At 36.7% G+C, this 22,310-nt stretch overlaps 1 protein-coding gene across 1 annotated transcript in view; it reads left to right on the top strand.

The window, feature by feature from the left end:
* LOC150083082 (speckle targeted PIP5K1A-regulated poly(A) polymerase-like) overlaps window positions 1-22,310 on the top strand; it is a 209,143-nt gene that overhangs the window by 180,603 nt on the left and 6,230 nt on the right. The window contains exon 8 of the mRNA XM_090378385.1: window positions 9,491-9,624. Coding sequence (XP_090234511.1) covers window positions 9,491-9,624 — 134 coding nt within the window. The remainder of the gene's footprint in view (window positions 1-9,490; window positions 9,625-22,310) is intronic.

The following is a 22,310-nucleotide window of genomic DNA, read 5'->3' as shown; positions in this document are numbered from 1 at the left end:
GGTGCGTACACGCACCAGACTTGCCCAAAAGATGCCTGAAAACTATGAGCAGAAGGCCTTTGAATTTCATTGTTTTGTCATTCAATGTCGGAAGACACATCAGTTTGAGTTGGGACAGATTGCAAATATGGACGAAGTCCCCCTTCAATTTGATGTCCCAAGTAACAGAACTGTTGATAAGAAGGGGGTGAAAACTGTAACTGTGAAGACAAGTGGACATGAAAAGAGCAGTTATACAGTTGTTCTAGCTTGTTGTGCCGACAGAACCAATCTGCCTCCTATGCTGATTTTCAAATGCAAAAGAAGACATTCCTCGAAGAGTGATTGTCCACGTTCATGACAAGGGTTGGATGGATCAGGATGGGATGAAGATCTGGTTTGAGAAAGTTTGGAGCAGGAGACCAGGTGGGCTCTTACGCAAACCTGCCCTATTGGTGCTTGATCAATTCAGGGCACACATAACAAAAAAACACAAAGAAGATTGCTGCAGAGCAAAAAACAAAACTTGCCGTCATACCTGGAGGCTTGACATCCCAGCTCCAACCAATTGATGTCAGCTTTAACAAACCCTTCAAAGCTGTCATGAGAGACGAATGGAACCAATGGATGAAGTCTTCTGAGGACAATTTGACACCAGCAGGAAGAGTGAAGAAACCAACTATAGAAGAAGTTTGTACCTGGGTGAAAAGATCCTGGGGGATAATATCAAGATTGAGATCATTGTCAAGTCATTTAAGAAGTGTGGCATTTCAAATGCCGTAGATGGAACTGAGGACGAGGCAATATATGAAGACAGTGATTCGTCATCAGACACAGATGAGGACAAGCTAATGGATGGGAGTTTTGACAGTGATGAGGAGTTGTATGAATTTTATGATGAATAAAACTTAGTTCAATAACTTTGTTAAAAATTTTTTTTTAAATTTCGGACCCCAAAATTAAGGTGCGTCTTATACATGGGGAAATACGGTATCTCAATAGTTTATCAGATATTCATTTAGGACTAAGCCTTGAACTCTAGTTCTTATTTGGTATGAAAAGCCTACTAGCTTCTATGATTATTTTCCTGAATGCTTCCCATTTAGAATTTTTTGTTGATATTATTAGTTGGTTCCACTGTATAGAACTTTAAAACTATCTAAAAATTAATTTATCCTCCTTTACAAAAGGAAAAAACCTTTTCCTTTATTCTTTAAGTTAATTCCACATCAGTACATTGTGATCACTGCCACTTAGTGTTTCTTTAATCAGCAGATTCTCAATGCAAGAAGAATCACTGCTGATAATCAGATCAAGCGTATTGCTCTCTCTCTTGTTGCCTCTCTGATATGCTGTTGTAATATGCTGCAGTCATCCAATAAGTCATCACAAAAGTCTTGTTAGCATGTGAGTGACCAACCCACAGTCAAAATCTATACAGTTAACATCCTCCGTGGGTTATTAATGACAGTAACGAAGGTATGCTGCTGCAACAGGATCTGGAAAATTTGGGCAGATGGGCTGAAGGGTGGCAACTGAAGAAGTAATCCCAGAGTAATGTACCAACTGTGTGGTACTACATTCAGGGTAGTGGAGAATGAAAAATACTTGCCGGTAAATGTGCAGTCAGATGTGAAGTTTTCAGAGAAGTTCAGACAGGCTGCCAGAGCTGCTCATGGGGTCTGGTTAATGATATACAGGAACTTTGCTAGCAGGGATAAGGAGGTGATTATCCCTTTGTATGAGGCAGTGGTCAGACCACACCTTGAGTACTGCATACAGGTCTAGAAGCCTCATTTTAGGAAGGATGTAGAGTTGCTAGAACAAGTACAGAAAAGAGCAGCAACAAGATTGGTGAGAAAAACAAAGGGGTGCACTTACCAAGAAAGGCTTAAGTTCTGCAAATTGCAGCATCTGAAGACTGTGTGGTGATCTGATTATAAGTCCTTGATTTGATTTGAGCATGCTCAATGCTGATAGGATGCTTTCTCTTGCTCAGATTACACACTTGAGGAGGCACAATTCAAATTGAGGAAAGACAGTTGCAGAATAGGTGTGTGAAAATTTGCCTTTAGCCAGTGAGTGGTTGATTGCTGGAACAAACTTCCATCTGATGTGTAAGTTGATAGCAAAGTTTTAGAGGGAATGGATAGGTGAAATAGGAAGTTTTTTTTTTTTGCTGATGCTGCATAAGCTGGCTTTCGTGCATCACATGCTAATGCTAATACCGATTATCATCCATGTTATTATTATTATTATTGGTCACTACTAGTCATTAGCAATTTCTTTATTTGATTATATCCAAAATTGAAGGTATTCAGGGAAAGTGTTATCCCATAGAGTGCTCCAATCTCAATTTATTTTCCACACAATTTGCACATTTTTCCCTTTTTTTTTTTTTTTTTTTCCATGTATTGATGCAACCCCTATAGATATGATTCAAACTGGTACAATGACTAAAAACTGGACTGTCACTGTTACATATTCTAGCTGTGTAGCCATACTGCTGATACTTGTAACAGATTGTCACCAAAAAAAAAATTATTCAACCTATAAGGCATGAAACTAATCCAATTTTAGTCATGCTACAAAAAGCGAATACTAACCTCGGCATTGAAGTCATTTTGGATATCCTGATAAACATTAAGTTTCTCTCAAACAAGTCACTTAAGAAATCATTTCTACCAACATTTTGTTCAATATTATATACTATTAACTTGTATCCAATTTGTTTTGGCTGTTATGCCTAAGAATTTAATCCTCCTATTTGGAGTTCAGCAAGTTCCTTTGCAGTTTCAGTTTCTATAAACTCTCTTCTATCACATGTCTTGCAGTCTTCTTATCCTCTTCATGGAAGCATTAATATCTTTTACATTAGCATTCTTCACATCATCACTTTACTGCAGCTTCACAAGTTTGTGAGTTTGTGAAGTTGACTTTCCATTTAATGTGATTTGTAAAATAATAAGAGACGTTTACCTCAATATAGTACATAGAACAATTCCGTATGATACTCTCCAGAAATTAAAATGAAAAAATCGAAAATTTTACATTAGAGTAACAAATAATTAAAAATCAATTTAACATAATTAAAAATTAATTTAGCACAACTAAAAATCAATTTAACACAATTAAAAATAAGATAATTAAAAGAATTTAACAAAAAAATTGCAAAATGATTTTCCTTCCTGAAGCTGACAACGCTTTTCAACCGTATGTCGTGATCACAGGAATGAAAATAGGGGTGAGCATTAATTTTAAATAGGGATTATTTGTCTTCGTGCATGCGCGTAAAAGCCCACGAATCAGAGATCAGATGTGGCCGGCGAACATTAACAGAATTCTTGTGTAATTTAATTTCTATGGTTTCTGCAATTAACAGTTGCATATAATTATGTTGGACAATAAGTATTTTGGCCTTGTCAAATAGAAAAGTAAATGACTATAAATATTCAACAACAGAATCTGTTTTGGGCTCAGAAATACGAATGTTAACCAGCAGATTCTTAAACAGAGGTTATCCCCTTGCTACAATAAACCGTATTAGGGTACAAGCTAAGGATAGGATGCAAAATATTACACCAACCAACAATAATAATATCAAAAAATACTTTATTTCTGGCCCATATGCTGAACAGTGGCACAAACAGCTTAACAGATTCTTTAAAGATACCGAATTTAAAATTGTGGCCAGCCCAATATGGAAATTACACACTACACTGGACAATCACTGTCCTTTCCTCGTTCGCAACACAAATTAATGATCTGGTATACAACATTTCTTGCGAATTGTCTTACCAAAGTTCGATGCGGTTTCCTCTGAATATTCATGTTCATCAACATGTGGCCTCGTTCGTGCTTGTCGTTCAGCAGCATCAGAATTATACGTGACTATTAATTGCAGAAACCGTAGAAATTAAATTACACGAGAATTCTGTTATTGTTCGCCGGCCATCTGATCTCCAATTCGTGGGCTTTTATGTGCATGCATAAAGACAAATAATCTCTATTTAAGTTTCATGCTCACCCCTATTCGGTAATTTTCATTCCTGTGATCATGACGTACTGTCGAAAAGTGTTGCAACTTCAGGAAAAAAAATCGTTTCGCAATTTTTTTTGTTAAATTCTTTTAATTAATTTTCTTATTTTTAATTGTGTTAAATTGATTTTTAGTTATTTATAAATTGATTTTAATTATTTGTTACTCTAATATAAGATTTTCGATTTTTTCGTTTTAATTTCTGAAGAGTATCATATGGAAGTGTTCTACGTACTATATTGAAGTGAGGTGAACTTCTCTTATTATTTTACAAATATTGATATCAACGTAGAATGTATTGAGCATTACAGCTCTGGTTCATACTATTAAATGTGATGTATGCTACCTAATTGGGAAATATACTGCAGTTTCTAGTGGTCATGTGCAATTACAGAAAACTACCCAAGCTGTCCCTATAGCATTAGCATTAGTAGAGGCATATGGTGCAAGAAAGCAAGCTTATTCAGCATCAGCCAAAAAAAAAAAAAAAAAAAAAAACACAACCACTACTCCTATTTCACCCCTCCGTTCGTTCGAAATACCTGTCCAGCTGAGCCTTAAATTTGTTTAGGCTATCAACTTCAACAACAAGTGATGGAAGTCTATTCCACAAACCAACTGCCCGCTGGCTAAAGGCAAATTTCCGCACATCTATCCGACATCCGTCCTTCCTCAATTTGAATTTATGCCGTCTCAAGTGATTATTCTGAGCAATAGGAAGAATCCCATCGGCAGTGAGCATGCTCAAGCCATTCAAAGCCTTATACACCTCTATCAGATCACCTCGCCGATGCCTAGTCTCAAGACTCTGTAATTTGCAAAACTTAAGCCTTTCTTCATAAGAGCAACCCTTTGTTCCATTCACTAATCTTGTTGCCCTTCTCTGTACTCGTTCCAGCAGCTCTACATCCTTCTTGAAATGAGGCCTCCAGACCTGTATACAGTACTCAAGGTGTGGCCTGACCAATGCCTTATACAAGGGAATAATCACATCCCTATCCCTGCTAGAAAAATTCCTGTATCTCATTGACAAGACACCATGAGCTACTCTTGCAGCTCGTCTGCACTGCTCAGAGAACTTCATATCTGCCTGCACAATTACCCCCAGGTCCTTTTCATTCTCTACCACTGTGAGCTTAGTACCACAGAGTTGATACGTTGATCTGGGGTTACTGTTTCCCATATGTAGTACTTTGCATTTGTCAATGTTAAACTTCATTTGCCACCTCTCAGCCCATCTGCTCAACTTTTCCAGATCCTGTTGCAGCAGCATAGTGTCAGAAGTGTCCTTAACAACCCTGCCAACCTTTGTATCGTCTACAAACTTGGACATTAAGCTTGATATGCCATCATCAGTATCATTCATAAACACCGAAAACAACAACGGACCCAGCACTGAACCCTGAGGAACTCCACTAATAACATTAGTCCACGTTGAGCAGTGTCCATTGATTACCACTCTCTGTCTTCTGCCACTCAACCATCCCTTTATCCATAGCAGCAATTTTCCTCCAATGCCACACTGCTCCAATTTGTGCAGCAGTCTTCCATGTGCAACAGTATCAAAAGCCTTTCTAAGATCCAAATATATAATATCAAAGTCATACCCTGCATCCAGTTCTTTTGTGACTACATCATAGTATCCAATCAAATTGGTCAGACAAGACCTGCCCTTAACAAAACCATGCTGTGTCTCAACTATAACTGAATTCTTGTCTAGATGATCCTGCAGTGCTTCTTTAACCAGTGCCTCCATTAATTTTCCTGGAACCGAAGTTAAACTCACAGGTCTATAATTACTTGTGTCAGTCTTTGATCCTCCTTTGTGAATTGGGGTTACATTTCACATCTCCAGAGTATGGGTACCTCCCCTGAGTCCAAGGAAGCTCTCATAATTATGGCTAGGGATTTGCTTACTTCCTTTGTTGCCTCCTTTACTATAACTGGATAGATCCCATCCACCCCGGGTGCCTTTTTTATGTTTATCCTCAACAATTTCTCCTCCACTTTCCTCTCAGTTATTAGAAAATTATCTAGCTCACTGCCAATGTTTACTTCACCTACGACATTCCCCTTCCTGAATAACTCCTCATGAGTGAATGTAGATGCAAAATACTCGTATAGATTGTTAGTCACCTGAGCAGGATCCTCAACTGTTGAACCATCAACATCCAGTGGACCAATCTGATTCATCCCTTTCCTTCTTGAGTTTAAATAGGTAAGGAACTCTTTTCTGTTTTTCTTTGCATCCTTTGCCAAGGATTTCTCATAATCTGCCTTTGCCTGTCTAATCTCCTTTGTGACTTGGTTACAGACCAACTTATATCATAGGCTTCCACATCACCCATTAATTTGTATGTATCCCATGCATTTTTCTTCTCTGCCATATGTCTCATTAGTTCATCTGACAACCATTTAGGCCTGAACCTTGAACAATATTTCTTGGTTGGTATGTAAAGCCTGGTAGCTTCCAAGATTAGTTCCTTGAATGCTTCCCATTTTGAATTTGCTGTTGGTAACATCATCAGTTGGTCCCACTGTATAGAATTTAAATACTGTCTCAGACCATTAGTCGCTTTTACGAAAGCAAAAACCCTTCCCTTTACCTCTGATGGTAGTTACCTCCTTGAGTAAATCTCACTTCAGCACACTGTGATCACTGCCACCTAGTGGTTCCTTTATCTGCAGATTCTTAATGCATGAAGAATCACTACTGATAATCAGATCAAGAATATTACTCCCTCTAGTTGCCTCCCGAACATGCTGGTGTAGAAAATAGTCATCCAATAAATCCACAAAAGCCTTGCTAGTGTGTGAGTGACCAACCCACAAATTCCAGTCAATATCTGGGAAATTAAAATCCCCCATTGGTAAGACTCTCTGATTTACTGGCCCATTCTATTTCCCTGTACAGTATCTTATTATACTCATCAGAGTCATTAGGCATATAGCACACTCCTACTCTCAATTTTGATTTACCTATGCTTTTATGTCACACCAAACTGACTCGACACTGCCCTGTTCATCGATGTCGACTGGCTTCACTTCCTTGGGTTTTATGTGTTTCTTAACTAATAGCATAACCCCTCCTCCCTTCCTATCCAGTCTATCCTTTCTGTAGACGTTGTACTTCCCAAATTCCAGTTCTGCATTCCTTATATCTGTGTGACACCACGTCTCTGATATCCCAACAATATCTGCCTTTGATGTTTGGAGCAATACCTCAAATTCATCAAATTTATTTACTAAACTCCTAGCATTGGTGTACATGCACCTGTTTCTATTCTTAGTTACCCTAACACAACCCATGTGTTTACTTGTACCGCAATGACTTCCAGCAGTCTCTGAAATATCCTGCATCTTGTTTTTCAGGCTTCTGCTCATTCCAATAGAATCAGTGCAAGAATCTCTTTCACCTCTGCTAGTGGCTACTGTCAATCTATTGGTCTTTGTCTCCCCCCAAGCTAGCAGTTTTCCGACCCACCTAACACTGCCTCGATAGCATCAGCAAATATTCTTGCACCCTTTCTATTTAAGTGTATCCCATCCCTGTAGAAGCATTCTCTACTGTTAACAAGTACAGTCCAGGCTGAAAAAAATTCTACCCCTTGAGCCTTGCACAATCTTTCCAGGGCCGAATTGATCGACAAAGCTCTCATCATATACTCCCTCCTATCGTGTCTGGGCAGAATTGCAGACACTTTCAAATTCAACCCTAATTCTCGGCTTTTGTTCAACAGTGACCTGTACTTGTTAAGTAATTCTGCCGGTCTCCTACTCTTAATATTATTAGTGCCAACATGTACAACTATATCAGCTTTTGTGCCCTTAAAAGATGATATCCGCTCTACAACGTCATCAACCTTTGCCCCTGGCAGGCATACCCTGGTCCTGTTCCACCTATCCTTTTTACAAAGCATGTTCCCTGTTTCCCTGACAATAGAGTCACCAACAACTACTAGTTCCTGTGGGACCAGCGCATTCTGCCTTGCGGGCTGCCTCTGTGTTGCAAGATGACCAAGTGCAAGCTCTGGCGTTGATGTGGGCAGCTGAGAGCTTGATGGGCCCCTCAATTTATTTCCTTCGAGGGCATCCACCCTGTCCTTCAAGGTCTCATATAGGCCCATTAGAACACTGAGTTGTCGCCTAATTTCCTTGCTCTCCTTGCATCGTGCACACACAAAGACATCCCCCATGGCAGTATCATATCCTACCCGATTGCTCCGCAAACATCAAGCAAACAGTGCGTATTAAAAGGCTGTGATTTTACGGCTGTGGCTCAGGGGAGAACTGCCCCCCTCAGTTCTCCCCTGAGCCACAGCACTCCCATTAGCTTGAGCCTTTTGCTTTGCTGCTCTGGTCTGAGTCATGATTTCGATTTATTGTCAATAAAATTACAATTTCAGAACAAAATTAAAACCTTAAACTTGTATCCTAACACAGTTATAACGCTATATTTATTTTTCAGTATCGAGTGTTATCTACGAGTTCCCTTTATATAACTTCCGTATCAAGTTATGTATTAATTATTTGTTACGTTTGTACTCGAAGTCGTTATATATATATAGTTAAACGTACAATTTAATTGACAATGAAGTTTAACAAGATTAATAGATTTACTGATTAATTGACAATATTATATTATGCACTATACTATATAAAGCTAATGCTATCGAATTCTGGATATGCTGTATCGTGTTACAATGGCGGTAATTACGAACGGTACTTCTACGGACTCTTAAGTGTTAATTAACTTCCAAATCTCGCTGTCTCAATTTAGAATAAACTAAGGATCCTGACTAGGTCTATAGCTACTTAGAGATAATAATTTGATATAACAATTGGTTAATAAATCGACTAAATACGGTTAAAAACCTCTCGTTCAACGGAGCTGCAATTTGTAACACGTGGATTTGATACCATTACCGATACTAAGTAAAACCCACAAAATCTCCTCTATCAAGTTAAACTTTGAACTAAGTATCTTAACTGGGAATATAAAACTACTCTAGAAAATAAGTAAATATGCTAATTTAAGCTAATAAAACAGAAAATAAATCAGAAAAAACTTCTCTTCTCCAGGAGCTGCAAAATAGCTGCGGCCGCACAGGCTACTCTCGAACTATAATAATACAGCTGGATCGAGTAACACACTTAAAAAAAAAGAGTATAGAAAGGCTAACTTTTAGTATATCTGCCTTTTTTTTTATTATTATTATGACATTTTTTTTTGTAATAATTAAGAGGATTACAATTTTTTTTTTATTTTAACCTTTTAATTGGTAGGCTTCTTTACTCTCTAAATCAAAGGGAAAAAAAAAACTTTAAAAATTAAAATATCTATCTCCACAATCATGTTATTAAAGATGGGTGTTACTAAAGATTGTCCCATGCTTATTGACTAGATATATCTGTTTTAATAATTTCATAATTATTTTATTCATTATTTATTTTATTTTTTTTTTATTTCAGAGCAACTGTTGACAGGCTTCTTTAACTACTATGTAAATTTTGATTTTACTTTACATGTTATTTGTCCAAGAGAGGCAAAAATTTTACCTAAGAGTGGCTTTGTTCGAGGATGTGAAAATAACAGAAATTTTAAGGTAAAGCATTTAAATTTATCGTGTAGTGTACCGTAATGTAAAGATTCAGTTTGGAAAGAATTTCACTGTACTATATTATGACCAACAAAAGCTTGAGGACAACATCACTCAAAAGTAGTGTGTGTGTGTGCATGTGGGCACTTTACATGCCTTTTGACCACTTGAGAAATCAGCTACAAGCCTTCATCACTAATTCTTGTCTTTTCATCAAATTTTGGATACCTATAAGTTTCAAAATTTTTAAAGCAGAAAAAAAGAACAATTATAAGTGAGTTTTTAAGCATTAGAGTTACTATATGTGCCTGAAGAGATCTAGGGAATGTGGTGGAGGAGGAGAAAAACCTTCCCACTTATAGGGTTAACTGTTTTCCTGCATCATTTTTCACCAGAAAAGTTTCATGTTATTGTACAGCTATGTGTTCTATTTAAATTTATGAAGACAGTTAATTTTTTACTATTTCAGAATTAATTTTTTATTCTGTTTAGGCACAGAATGCATAAATGAGGTGAGTGCATAAATGTGTTAATTTTGTGTTTGAACAGTTTCCCAAGTTGTAAACCTACTACAGCAGGCCCCCGTTATAACGCGGTTCGCTTTACGCTGATTCGCTATAACGCTGTTCTTATATTATAACCCGTATCTGACTATAACACTGTCACAGATCACTATAACGCTCTTTTACAGATTACATTTTTGACATATTTAACGAAATTGTTTCATTTGATGGAGTCGATAGCTTGAAAATGGATAGCAAAACAGCATTAAAACGTTTCCCACGCCGACTTGAGCAATTTTCCCACGCTCAGTGAAATTTTCTCACACGCTAATTTAAGTACAGTCACTTGTTACGTAGTTCCGAGATCAACATTTTAAAAAATGATCAAATATATTGCTTGTAATATTTGCGTTATATGCATTTATCCGAAGTCTAGTTAGTCATCACTCAGTACAGTATTAGACATCGTGCGTAACGGACAGTTTACTTGAACATTGTATCATAATTAATTCAACCAACGCAGTTATATTTTCGAAGAGCTAATAATGACCGACAGGAATGAAAATGCAACAACGTCTGGGCGCAGTACGAAGACTATAAATGTAAGAAAAAGACTGAATTTGAAAATTAAATTAGACGTTTTGAAGCGAATCGATTCCGGTCAACGACAAGCGGATGTGTGCCATAATTTAGGACTTGCAAATTTAACTGTAAGAACAATTATGAAAAAATAAAGAATTAATTTTAGCAGCGGGAAAGATAGCTGTTCCACTGCAAGCAACTAGGACTAGACCGGCTATTAGGATTGAAATGGAAAGACTAATTTTTTTGAAGATAATATTCCAGTGCAGAATTCAGTTAAGTTAAATATTAAAAAGAGAGAGAGAGAGAGAGAGAGAGAGAGAAAGAGATTAGCCAATACGATGATCTGAAGAAAACTCGCCTAAAAAAAAAAAATGTGGAACCATTTAAAACTGGTAGAATAGATTTAAAATCCCGGGAGAAGCCGCTAGTGCAGATTAAGGAGCCGAAACTTTCAAAAAAGAACTTGTTAAAATTATTGAAGAGGGGTATTATGTGTTATACTTCTCAACAAGTTTTTAACATAGATGAAGCAGGACTTTTGTGGAAACGAATGCCTAAAAGAAGTTTCATATTGAAAGAACAAAAAACATGCCAAGTTCAAAGCGGCGAAGGATCGGTTGACTTTATTGTTGGGTGGTAACGCTGCGGGCCATTTAAAATTAATATTCCTTTTAGTTTATTTGGAAGAGGGCCAAAGTTCAACTCAAAATCCACACATTTTTCATGATTAAATTCATCCATTAAATTAAATCAATTAAATTCATTATTTTAATTGGAATTTTGTTTACTTTTGAGACGCAAGTAGTTACCACATAATTATACGTATGTGATGCAGAATATTTTATATGTGCAAATATTTTAATATTAAATATTTTGACCGACATTTGTGCATCTTTTCATTACCGTTTATTATTGATTAGGAAATATCCTATGGCACCGACTGCAGCTCACAAATACATATGTTACCTTATGGGAAAGCGGCGCTCGCTTAGCGCGGATTCACTTAGCGCTCTGTTTTTCCGGAACGAATGATCAGCGTTAAGCGGGGGTCACCTGTACAGGTCTCAGCAGTATTAATCAAACTTGTTAACTATTATTAATCTCAGCAGATTAACCATAAAGGTAACAGAGAAGAGCAAAAAGATTTGTTAAGGGTGCAAAGAAACTGTCCAGGGATTATTTACATGTGACATACTCCAGAGAACATGGATTTAAATAATTGAGAGGGGATAATTGGCTTTATATCTATATCATTTTGTCAATAATAATACTAATAATGAGGTGAACAGGATTAAGCAAACATCCCAGGATGGAACTTACAGGTTGACACTTACAGATGTTTAAGCCATCTTCATATTTGTTAACTTTTCCAGTTTTTTCTGGAGAATTTCCAGAATAAAAGCCATGAATTCCAGAAAATGTATTTTATTCTGTTTCTATGACGTTTTGCAGTATATTTTTATCAAATACAGACCTATCATACACTGTGCTGCCAGTTTATTAGGTACACCCCTGCTGTGCACACAAATGGTCTGTCCCACAAAGTAAGTCACATGACTAGGATATAAATGCAGCAGAACAACCTTTCTAGTATCAGTTAAGTGTACAAACCGTAGCAAGAATGGGGAAAAGGAGTGATTGAACGGACTTTGAACGTGGCATGGTAGTAGGTGCAAGACGTGCTGGACAAAGCATCTCTGAAACGGCAGTTCTCCTGAACTTTTCATGCACCAAAGTTTCAAGGGTGTATTGAGAATGGTGCAATAAACAGAAAACATCCTCTCAACGGCACATCCTGTGGAAGAAAATTCCTTGCTGATGAGAGAGGTCAGAGGAGGATGGCTAGAATTGTGCAAGCAAACAGAAGGGCCGTCGAGAGGATGTTTGAAAACATCCTCTCAACGGCCCTTCTAGTCACACTTTGTTGCGAATGGACTACAACAGCCGACAGCCACATTACGTACCTTTTTTATCAGTGAAGAACAAGAGAGCATGCCTCCTGCAGGCACAGCAACGCCAGCTCTGGACTATCGAGGATTGGAAACCAGTTGCTTGGTCTGACGAGTCGAAGTTCCTGGTGCATCATGTTGATGAAAGGCTCAGAATTTGGCGAAAACAACATGAATCCATGGACCAGTTATGTCTGACGACTACTGTGCGAGGTGGTGGGGCAGTGTTATGGTGTGGGGGAACGTTTTCTTTTCACATGTTGGGTCCATTGATACCCATAGATTCATGTCTGAATGCAATATCGTACCTAAACATCATTGCTGACCAAGTGCATCCGTTCATATTGACATTTATCCTCAGTCAGATGGTTACTTCCAGCAGGATAATGCACCAGTGCACAAAGCCCGAATCACTATGGAATTGTTCCAGGAACATGACAATGACTTTTCTTTGCTGCAGTGGCCCGCTCAGTCCACGGATTTCAATCCTATTGAACATCTTTGGGATGAGCTGGAAAGGGCTGTTCGTTGCAGGCCTACACCTCTGTCGAATCTCGAGGAACTGTGTGACACACTCGTGTCTGCATGGTACTCCATTCCTGCACAACTTTTTCAGCATCGTGTTCAATCCATGCTTAGACAAATTCAGGCTGTTTTGAAGACTAAAGGAGGCTCAACATGCTAAGTAGGTGTACCTAATAAAGGGCAGCACAGTGTATATAATATCATTGACCTGAAAATGATCATTAGGTGGCCCTGTTCATCTTTCATATAGAGTATGCAAAGTAAGCGATTTTCTAGTTTTTGCTTTAGTGTTGGAAAATAACAAAATTTGTTAAGGACAGTGTCTCTGTCTACATTTTCTGTCATTTGTGCACTACTATATTGCAAATTATTCATATTATTTGCTTTTTCAAAAAGATCTTGTAACCATTATACTTACTTGAGTTAGAGTAAAAGAAAGACAACATTGTATTGCAGGCCAAATACTGGAGAGTATAATTAGAAATATATTTTCAGACAACTTGAAAGAGTAATCAACTTTCATTACTTCCTATGGACAACTTCAACTTAACTGTTAGGTGTTGGAAACCACGGACAGGCAATATCTCTTGTGGAAACAGTTTTTTTTTTTTTTTTTTTGAGCCAATTGGACAATTACTATTTATTCTGATATATGACATCTTATTCTCATCACAGATCTGAACTGCATCAGAAATGTGATTGCAGAAACCACTTGTGGGTAGTAACCACGTCATAAAATTACTGTAGGACTTGAATTTTTTTTTAGTTATTATTATTTTTTTTGCAAATGTACTGAGTTTATTAGACACCCACCCTGGAATAAAATTTATCCACTAGAAAAATGTGTAGAGAAATTCAAAAGAAATTTGCAACTCTTCAGTAAGTAATATTTCAGCCATTACCACAATTGAAAAAAATTAATAAAATTCAAAATTTATATAGTAAATCCAGGGATACTGTAAATAAATAAAATCAACCAATTTTGATATAGTAGAACTAACAAAGATATGAGCAGAGGGCTCAGTGAAGTTCAGAGAGAAGCAGAGGTCATTCTTCTTATCAAAGCTCCCTAAAAATAACCAGACTGTTCAGGTCAGATGTAGTTCAGATGGAAGTCTGTGTGATATGAGATGACTTGGAGTTAATTAATATTTTAAATAGATGCTGAGTGCTGATGTACAATTCTGAATGAAATCTGTTTTGAGACTGGAAAAGAAAAGTTCCTATAAATTAGCATTGTGTTACATGCTGCATTTCAGACCTGTGCATCTAGATTCACAAGAAACAAGCATGCTATATGCAGTGTTTTGAATCTCGTGTAATTTTGTCCTAACTGATTAGGGTATCAAATAACGGTTTCCTGACAAAAGCCCACGTGAAAATTCCGCACAGAAAAAACCCCATTGTCATAAATGCTCACAAGAAAAATACCCACATGGAAAATACCCACACGGAAGAATGCTCACATTATTTTTAGTTTATAAAAAACAAATTATTTCATATTTCAAAATGCAACAAAATGTTGCACTTATATATTTTATTTCTACTTCTATACAATGTATTTTAATATAACTTTTGATATAAAACTTTTGATATAATATAAAGTAGAATATTTGGATGTAAAAGTTATAAGGGAAATTCTCTGGTTTTATTGCAACTAAAGCCTTTTATTTTATTTATAAAAATAAGTTATTTTTTCTCTGTCTTACAAAGTGAACAATCAACACTTTGGTTTTTTATCAACAAACAACTAATTCAGACATATTTCAGTGATTTATTTATTTGTCAAGGATTTGAATAGAATTTTCAATACTGTAAGTTAGCCACTCTCTGCAAGTATTTCAGTTTGTCTTCTACCTGCTCATATTCCACTGCAGTGGCAACCAAGTCATGCAGTGCATCATATATTCTCTTTTTCACCTCTAGACAGACCTGCCTGTGCATTAGCCAGTGTCAATCTGTGGCAAGCCAGATCTCTCTTCAGTCCATCAAACAAAAACCACACGCTGGGATGACTGCAGTGGAATAGGGAATTAAGTGCATTATGAAATCTCTCACGGCAGTTCGTAGTTTTAGGTGACCGTTCAAGAACTGCATGATGATGATTCCATATTCTTATTGGAAACTGGGGATCTCTACCTGCTGTGCCCTCAATTGTCATTCAGTTATGAAGACAAAAGATGGCAACATAGTACAACAACCAACTGAACATTGTCATGATTCCTGTCCTCAAAAAGCAGAAGCCAATATTGCCAGAAGCAAAATGAGGCAATACATGAGAGTAATTAATTCTACTCCTTGCAATGTGATGGGGAATATGTTGTCAGAGTTGAGTAATGATGTACTGGCCCATATGCCCAAACAATCATCCCTTGCAAGAAATCTTCTCAATTACAGAAAAGACAGTCATTTGCTTAATCCAACAACAATAAATTTTGACATTCCCGAGAAGTACCATCAACTGATACTTCATGATTCCAGTGTGGATGAACCAGACAGAACTCTGGTTTTAGGTGATAAAGAACTCTTGGTTGAATTTAACAAAGATGCGATTTTATGGAGATGGCACCTTTAGTAAAGTTCCAAACATGTTTTCCCAACAGTATACCTGGCACGCCAAGGTGGGTAACTCATCTGCCTATACATTTATTTACAGAAAAAGAACTTGGATACTTATAATAGAACATTTGAAATCATGATGCTGTTGGTTCCAAATCTGGTGCCTCAAAAGGTTTTAGTAGATTTTGAGAAGGCTTGCATGAATGCAGTGAGGATTGCCTTTCCACACGCTGAGGTCAAAGGGTGCTGTTTCCATCTCTGTCAGAGTCTCATCAGGAAACTCGGCAACATTGGCTTGAAGACTGAATTTGAAACTGATATAAATATAAAACTCAAGCCGAAGTCTCTTGTTACATTAACCTTTGTCCCAGTCCATGATGTGTCTTTGATGAGCTTGCTGCCACATTTCCAGATGAAGATAGCTATAATGGTATTTCTTTTCCACATACATTGAGGGTGCAGCAGGTAAAGATCCCCAGTTTCCAATAAGAATATGGAATCATCATGATGCAGCTCTTGAATGGTCGCCTAAAACTACAAACTGCCATGAGGGATTTCACAATGCACTTAATTCCCTATTTCACTGCAGTCATCCCAGAGTGTGGTTTTTTTTTGATGGACTGAAGAGGGACCTGGCTTGCCACAGATTGATACTGGCTAATGCACAGGCAGGTCTGTCTAGAGGTGAAAAAGAGAAGATACGATGCACTACATGACTTGGTTGCCACTTTTGTGCAGGAATATGAGCAAGTAGAAGACAGACTGAAATACTTGCAGAGATTGGCTAACTTACAGTAATGAAAATTCTATTCACATCCTTGACAAATAAATAAATCACTGAAATATGTCTGAATTAGTTGTTTGTTGATAAAAAAACAAAAAGTGTTGACTGTTCACTTTGTAAGACAGAGAAAAAATAATTTATTTTTATAAATAAAATAAAAGGCTTTAGTTGCAATAAAACAAGAGGATTTTATTTCCTGTAATTTCCCTTACAACTTTTACATCCAAATATTCTACTTTATATTAAAATCATTGTAATACTAAAATACTTGTTATCACCAAGAATGATGAACAACCTCAACAAACATCAAAATGGGGAACAACAAAGTGGAACAAGTGAAACAGTTTTGTTATTTGGGGAATTTCATTACCCGGGAAAACCGGTGCGCTACAGAGATCAGAAGAAGAATCACCCTTGCCAAGCAAGCTTTCAGTAACAAACAAAATATTCTAACCAGCAGACACATCGACAGGGAGACCAGGAAAAAGTTTGCTAAGTCATTTGTTTGGAGTGTGCTGCTGTATGGAAGTGAAACCTGGACATTATGTAAGCAAGATGTCAAGAGACTGAAGGCATTGGAGATGTGGGTCTGGAAGAGGAGGATGTTGAGGGTTAGCTGGACCGAGCAACGATCCAACGAATCTGTCTTGAACAAGATGCAAGAAAAGTGGCAGCTAATTTTTAGGACACACCCTAAGACAACAAATTTTTAGTGAATATTTCAGGAAAAATATTGGGAACGAAAGGAAGGGGATGACCAAGGAAGAGAATTTTAGAAAACTTAATGAGGAAAATGAACTTTAGGGGATATGAGAAAATAAAACGTTCAGCAGTAGACAGAGATGTATGGCTGCAGCGACAAGGTGAAGCCTTTAGAGTTTGATGATGATGATATTAAAATCAGGTTTTATATCAAAAGTTATATTAAAATACATTGTATAGAAGTAGAAATAAAATATATAAATGCAACATTTTGTTGCATTTTGAAATATGAAATAATTTATTTTTTATAAGCTAAAAATAATGTGAGCATTTTTTTTTGTAAGCATTTTTCCGTGTGGGTATTTTTCTTGTGAGCATTTATGACAGTGGGGTTTTTTTCTGTGCGGAATTTTTGTGTGGGCTTTTTTTCATGTGCACATTTATCTGGTCACCTCAAACAGCACCACCTATTACATAAATTGTATCTATTATTAATTATTTAAACAAAATTTCTGTTGGAAAGTTTATTGATGAGTTTCATGAGGTGAGAAATGAAAATTTTCATATCAAAAACTTGCATTTATTACTAGCTGATTATTATTATATGGGAACAAAAATAATTTATTTTTCTGTCCTAGTGGAATCAGTCAATTTTTGGTCTTTTCTCTCTCTCTCTCTCTCTCTCTCTCTCTCTCTCTCTCTCTCTCTCTTTCTCTTTTTATGGATCCTGGAGTCCTATCTCAGAAAGAATGAAAGTTATATCATTTATAAATGCCCTTAATACTTTCCTTGAAAAACCAAAGCCAAACCACCAGTAATAAGAGAACCTAGGATAACATAACTGGCAAACTTATCACTGATTATTACAACTATCCCCCCCCACACACACACACCAATGAAACTGGCATTATGGGATTCCCCATTTCCTTTCAGTGTCAATATCATTAACTCGCTTTCATAGACAGGTTCATCCCAAATACTTTTATGATTTTTGAAGATTGGATATCATAAAGACATTCAGGATCAGCTAACACCTCATCCCCATTGAAAATTATAATCTAAATGGCTTCTAATTATCCAAATGCTAATACAGATACTTCACAAAATTCTTTTTAAGAAAACTCACCTCAGTAATCTGCTTATCTAAACTCTTTCGATAAAAGTTTTTGAAAATAAAAATAAGAAAGCTGGTATGCCATCAAAAATTAAAAGTTGCTACCTCTCCTGAAATGCACTGAGTTGAGTATGTGAAATTTAAAAACTGCTGAATACAAGGCATTCAAATCAAATAAAATAAAAATTAAAAAAAAAAAAAATAGTTTGAAATGTGATGGCAAGAAAAGCATTGGACTTTTTATTAATACATTATATAAATAAAATAAAAAGTGAAAACAAAAAAAATGGTTTAAAACATTAGCATATTTTTAGCATTAGTAGAGGCATACGATGCAAGAAAGCAATCTTATGCAGAATCAGCCAAAAAAAAAAAAACCACTCCCATTTCACCCCTCCATTCATTCCAAATACCTGTCCAGCTCAGCCTTAAATTTATTTAGGCAATCAACTTCCACAACAAAAGATGTAAGTCTGTTCCACCAATTAACTACCAGCTGGCTAAAGGCAAACTTCCGCACATCTATCCTACAACTGTCTTTCCTCAATTTGAATTTATGCCCTCTCAGGTGATTATTCTGAGCAAGAAGAAGAATTCCATCAGCATTGAGCATGCTCAAACCATTCAAGGCTTTATACACCTCAATCAGATCACCATGCAGGTGCCAAGTCTCCGGACGCTGTAATCTGCAAAACTTAAGCCTTTCTTCGTAATAGCAACCCTTCGTTCCATTCACTAATCTTGTTGCCCTTCTCTGTACTCTTTCCAACAGCTCTACATCCTTCTTAAAATGAAGCCTCCAGATTTATATACAGTACTCATGGTGTGGCCTGATCATTGCCTTATACAAGGGGATAATCACCTTATCCCTGCTAGAAAATTTTCCTGTATATATCATTTATAAGGCACCATGAGCTGCTCTTGCAGACCGTCTGCACTATTCAGAAAACTTTATATCTGCCTGCCCAATTACCCTCAGGACCTTTTCATTCTCTACCACCATCAGTATAGTACCACAGAGTTGATACATTACTCTGGGGTTACTGCTTCCCATATGTAGTACTTTACATTTGTCAATGTCAAACTTCATTTGCGACCTCTCAGCCCATCTGCTCAACTTTTCTAGATCCTGTTGCAGCAGCGTACTGTCATTAGTGTCCTTAACAACCCTGCCAACCTTCGTACCATCTGCAAACTTGGACATTAAGCCTGATATACCATCATCAATATCATTTATAAATACAGAAAACAACAATGGACCCAACACAGAACCCTGAGGGAGTCCACTAATAACATTAGTCCACAAAGAGCAGTGTCCATTGATTACCACTCTGTCTTCTACCACTCAACCATCCCATTATCCGTAGCAGCAGTTTGTCTCCAATGCCACACTGCTCCAATTTGTGCAGCAGTATCAAAAACCTTTCTAAGATCCAAATACACCTAATTCTGTTTTTACACGATAGATACGTTCCTGAAAAATACGTGTAAAAAAAATTCGTGTAAAAAAAGACATTGTATTTATGGAAGAAAAGAAGATTGGTTCCGGATCTAAAAAAATCAGTAAAAATAATTAAAAAAAAACACATAAACATAAAAATATTCGTTTTAAGCTTATTATTTTATTTAAACAAAATACACATGTAATAATATGTAATTAAAATGTATTAAAATAAATTTGTATGCATATGAAATGAAAAAAAAATTCTTCATGAACAAAAAAAAAATCTGTTTTACACATAACAAGATTTTATTCATTTTCACTTTCTGATAATAAACCGCGCCTATGTTCGCGTACGACTGGAATATCACTGCCATCACTAGAAATGTTGTGGACATCGTCTTCTTCCTCTATTAATGAAATTCTTTCTGTGATCTCTTGAGCAAAATCAGCACGAGTCTCCTCTGGTGCTGATGTTTCACCGGTTTTACGAACGAATTCAGTTATTAATCGTTGGGTTCGTGTTTTGGTTAGGCCGTTATATAATTCTCTGTAAGAGGCTGTCAACAACTTCAGTTCACGTTGAAACTTCCCAGCGCGTTCCTCATTAGGGTCATTTTTGACAAAATGATTACCTAATTATCTGGCCAGTTCCAGACCTTCTTTTATTAAATCTGCATTTAGAACAGGATCATTTTCTTCATTATCACTACGTACTGTGGGATAAGGAGTCCCAAGGACAACCTCTAATATTTCATCTTCGCTTAGGGCTTTGTCGGTTAACAATTCATTAATATCTTCAAACCATAGATCATCGAATCCTTCTCCACCAATTTTGTGTGCCATTGTAATGATGTTGGGAAATTCGGTTGTATTAGGGATGATGAGATCTTTGCTTTTTACACATTGTGGCCAAACTGCTTTCCAACACGCATTTAAATTTGCTGGTTTTAATTCAGTTAACGCTAATCCAACTTGATTGATATAATCCATAATTGAGAATTTCTTCCATACATCAATGACTGTTAGTGTTTCATCATTCAGTTTGTCCAAAACGTGTTGGAATGTTCGTTTTACGTAGTATGTTTTAATTGTCGCAATTATACCTTGGTCTAGCGGTTGTATCAAAGATGTAGTATTAGGTGGCAGAAATAAAATTTGTACGTTTGGGTGTTCCAAGACAGGATGGCCCGGTGCATTGTCAAGAATGAGAAGAACGTTAAATTCGAGACCTTTCAAATTCATATAACGTCTGACTTCTGGGACGAAACATTTGTTGAATCATTCAGTAAAAATAGTAGTGGTCACCCAGGCCCTCTTGTTTGCCATCCAGTGAACAGGCAGTTTATTGATATCTACACCTTTCATTGAACGTGGGTTTAGGGCTCGATTTACCAGCAGTGGTTTCAACATACGATCTCCTGAAGCGTTTGAGGAAAATAATAAGGTCACACGATCCTTAGCTACCTTAAAACCACCAGCAGTTTTCTGCGATTTGGCTACATACGTTCTGTTCGGCATTCGTTTCCAGAAGAAACCAGTTTCATCTACATTCCACACTTGATCAGGAGTGTATCCTCCATCTTCAATAATTTTTGCAAGTTCCTGCGGGAATACTTTAGCAGCCGATTCATCTGCAGATGCAGTTTACCTTTAATTTTTATATTATGAAGAGCATTCCTTTTAAGAAACCCTGTCATCCAACCTGTACTCCCAGAAAATTCATACTTTCTGTTTAACTGAGATGAAATGCTTGGCTCCTTTTCTTTAATCTGTCTGTAAATTCTTAGTGCTGTTTGCTTGATGGCATTTCCATCTACTGGTACTCTTTTTTGTGACTGATCTTCTATCCATATTACCAGGGCCTTTTCCATTTTTTCCTTGACAATATCTCTTGTATATGATGATGAATTAACACTTACTTTTGTTCCAGAACATACCGACTTCCTAATTGCAGCTTCATTTTTCTTAATAGTTCTTACGGTAGCTTCGTGTACACCAAAATGCTTTCCTAGAGACGTAGCCACTTGTCCAGTTGCAAGACGATCTAAAATTTGAATTTTAAGTTCCAAAGAAATCGTTTTCCTTTTCATTTTGGTAATAGGCGAATTATTCGACATTATATAAGGGCTACCGAAAAATATCTCAGTTATAATTAATAAAAAAAGGTATGAAAAATTTGTAAACTTACAATTTATTGACTATCGGCAAAATTAATAAATTTATATGTGCACAAATTTCACTAAAGATTCTTTCAGTTTGAAATAGAGCTTACTACTACATGTCTTCCGAAGGTACAATGCACGAATACCGTAGATGTGCACCAAATTCAATAAAAACGTTGATGATTCATAGATACCTAGATGTACACGTTGGTTAGCAAAAGCACGCGTTTCAAAACGCACACACTAGCTGTTATCCAATCTATTGGTGCGTGTAATATAGAAATGATACTAATATGCCACAAATAAAAAAAAAATTCTTACAATTTAGGCAAAAAAAAAATTCATAGAAATCGTGTTAAATCAAA

The sequence above is a fragment of the Mastigoproctus giganteus genome, chromosome 7 (genome assembly GCF_048544385.1).
Source record: "Mastigoproctus giganteus isolate SK-2022 chromosome 7, ASM4854438v1, whole genome shotgun sequence".
Classification (NCBI taxonomy): domain Eukaryota; kingdom Metazoa; phylum Arthropoda; class Arachnida; order Uropygi; family Thelyphonidae; genus Mastigoproctus; species Mastigoproctus giganteus.
This window is presented reverse-complemented; position numbering and strand designations above follow the sequence as displayed.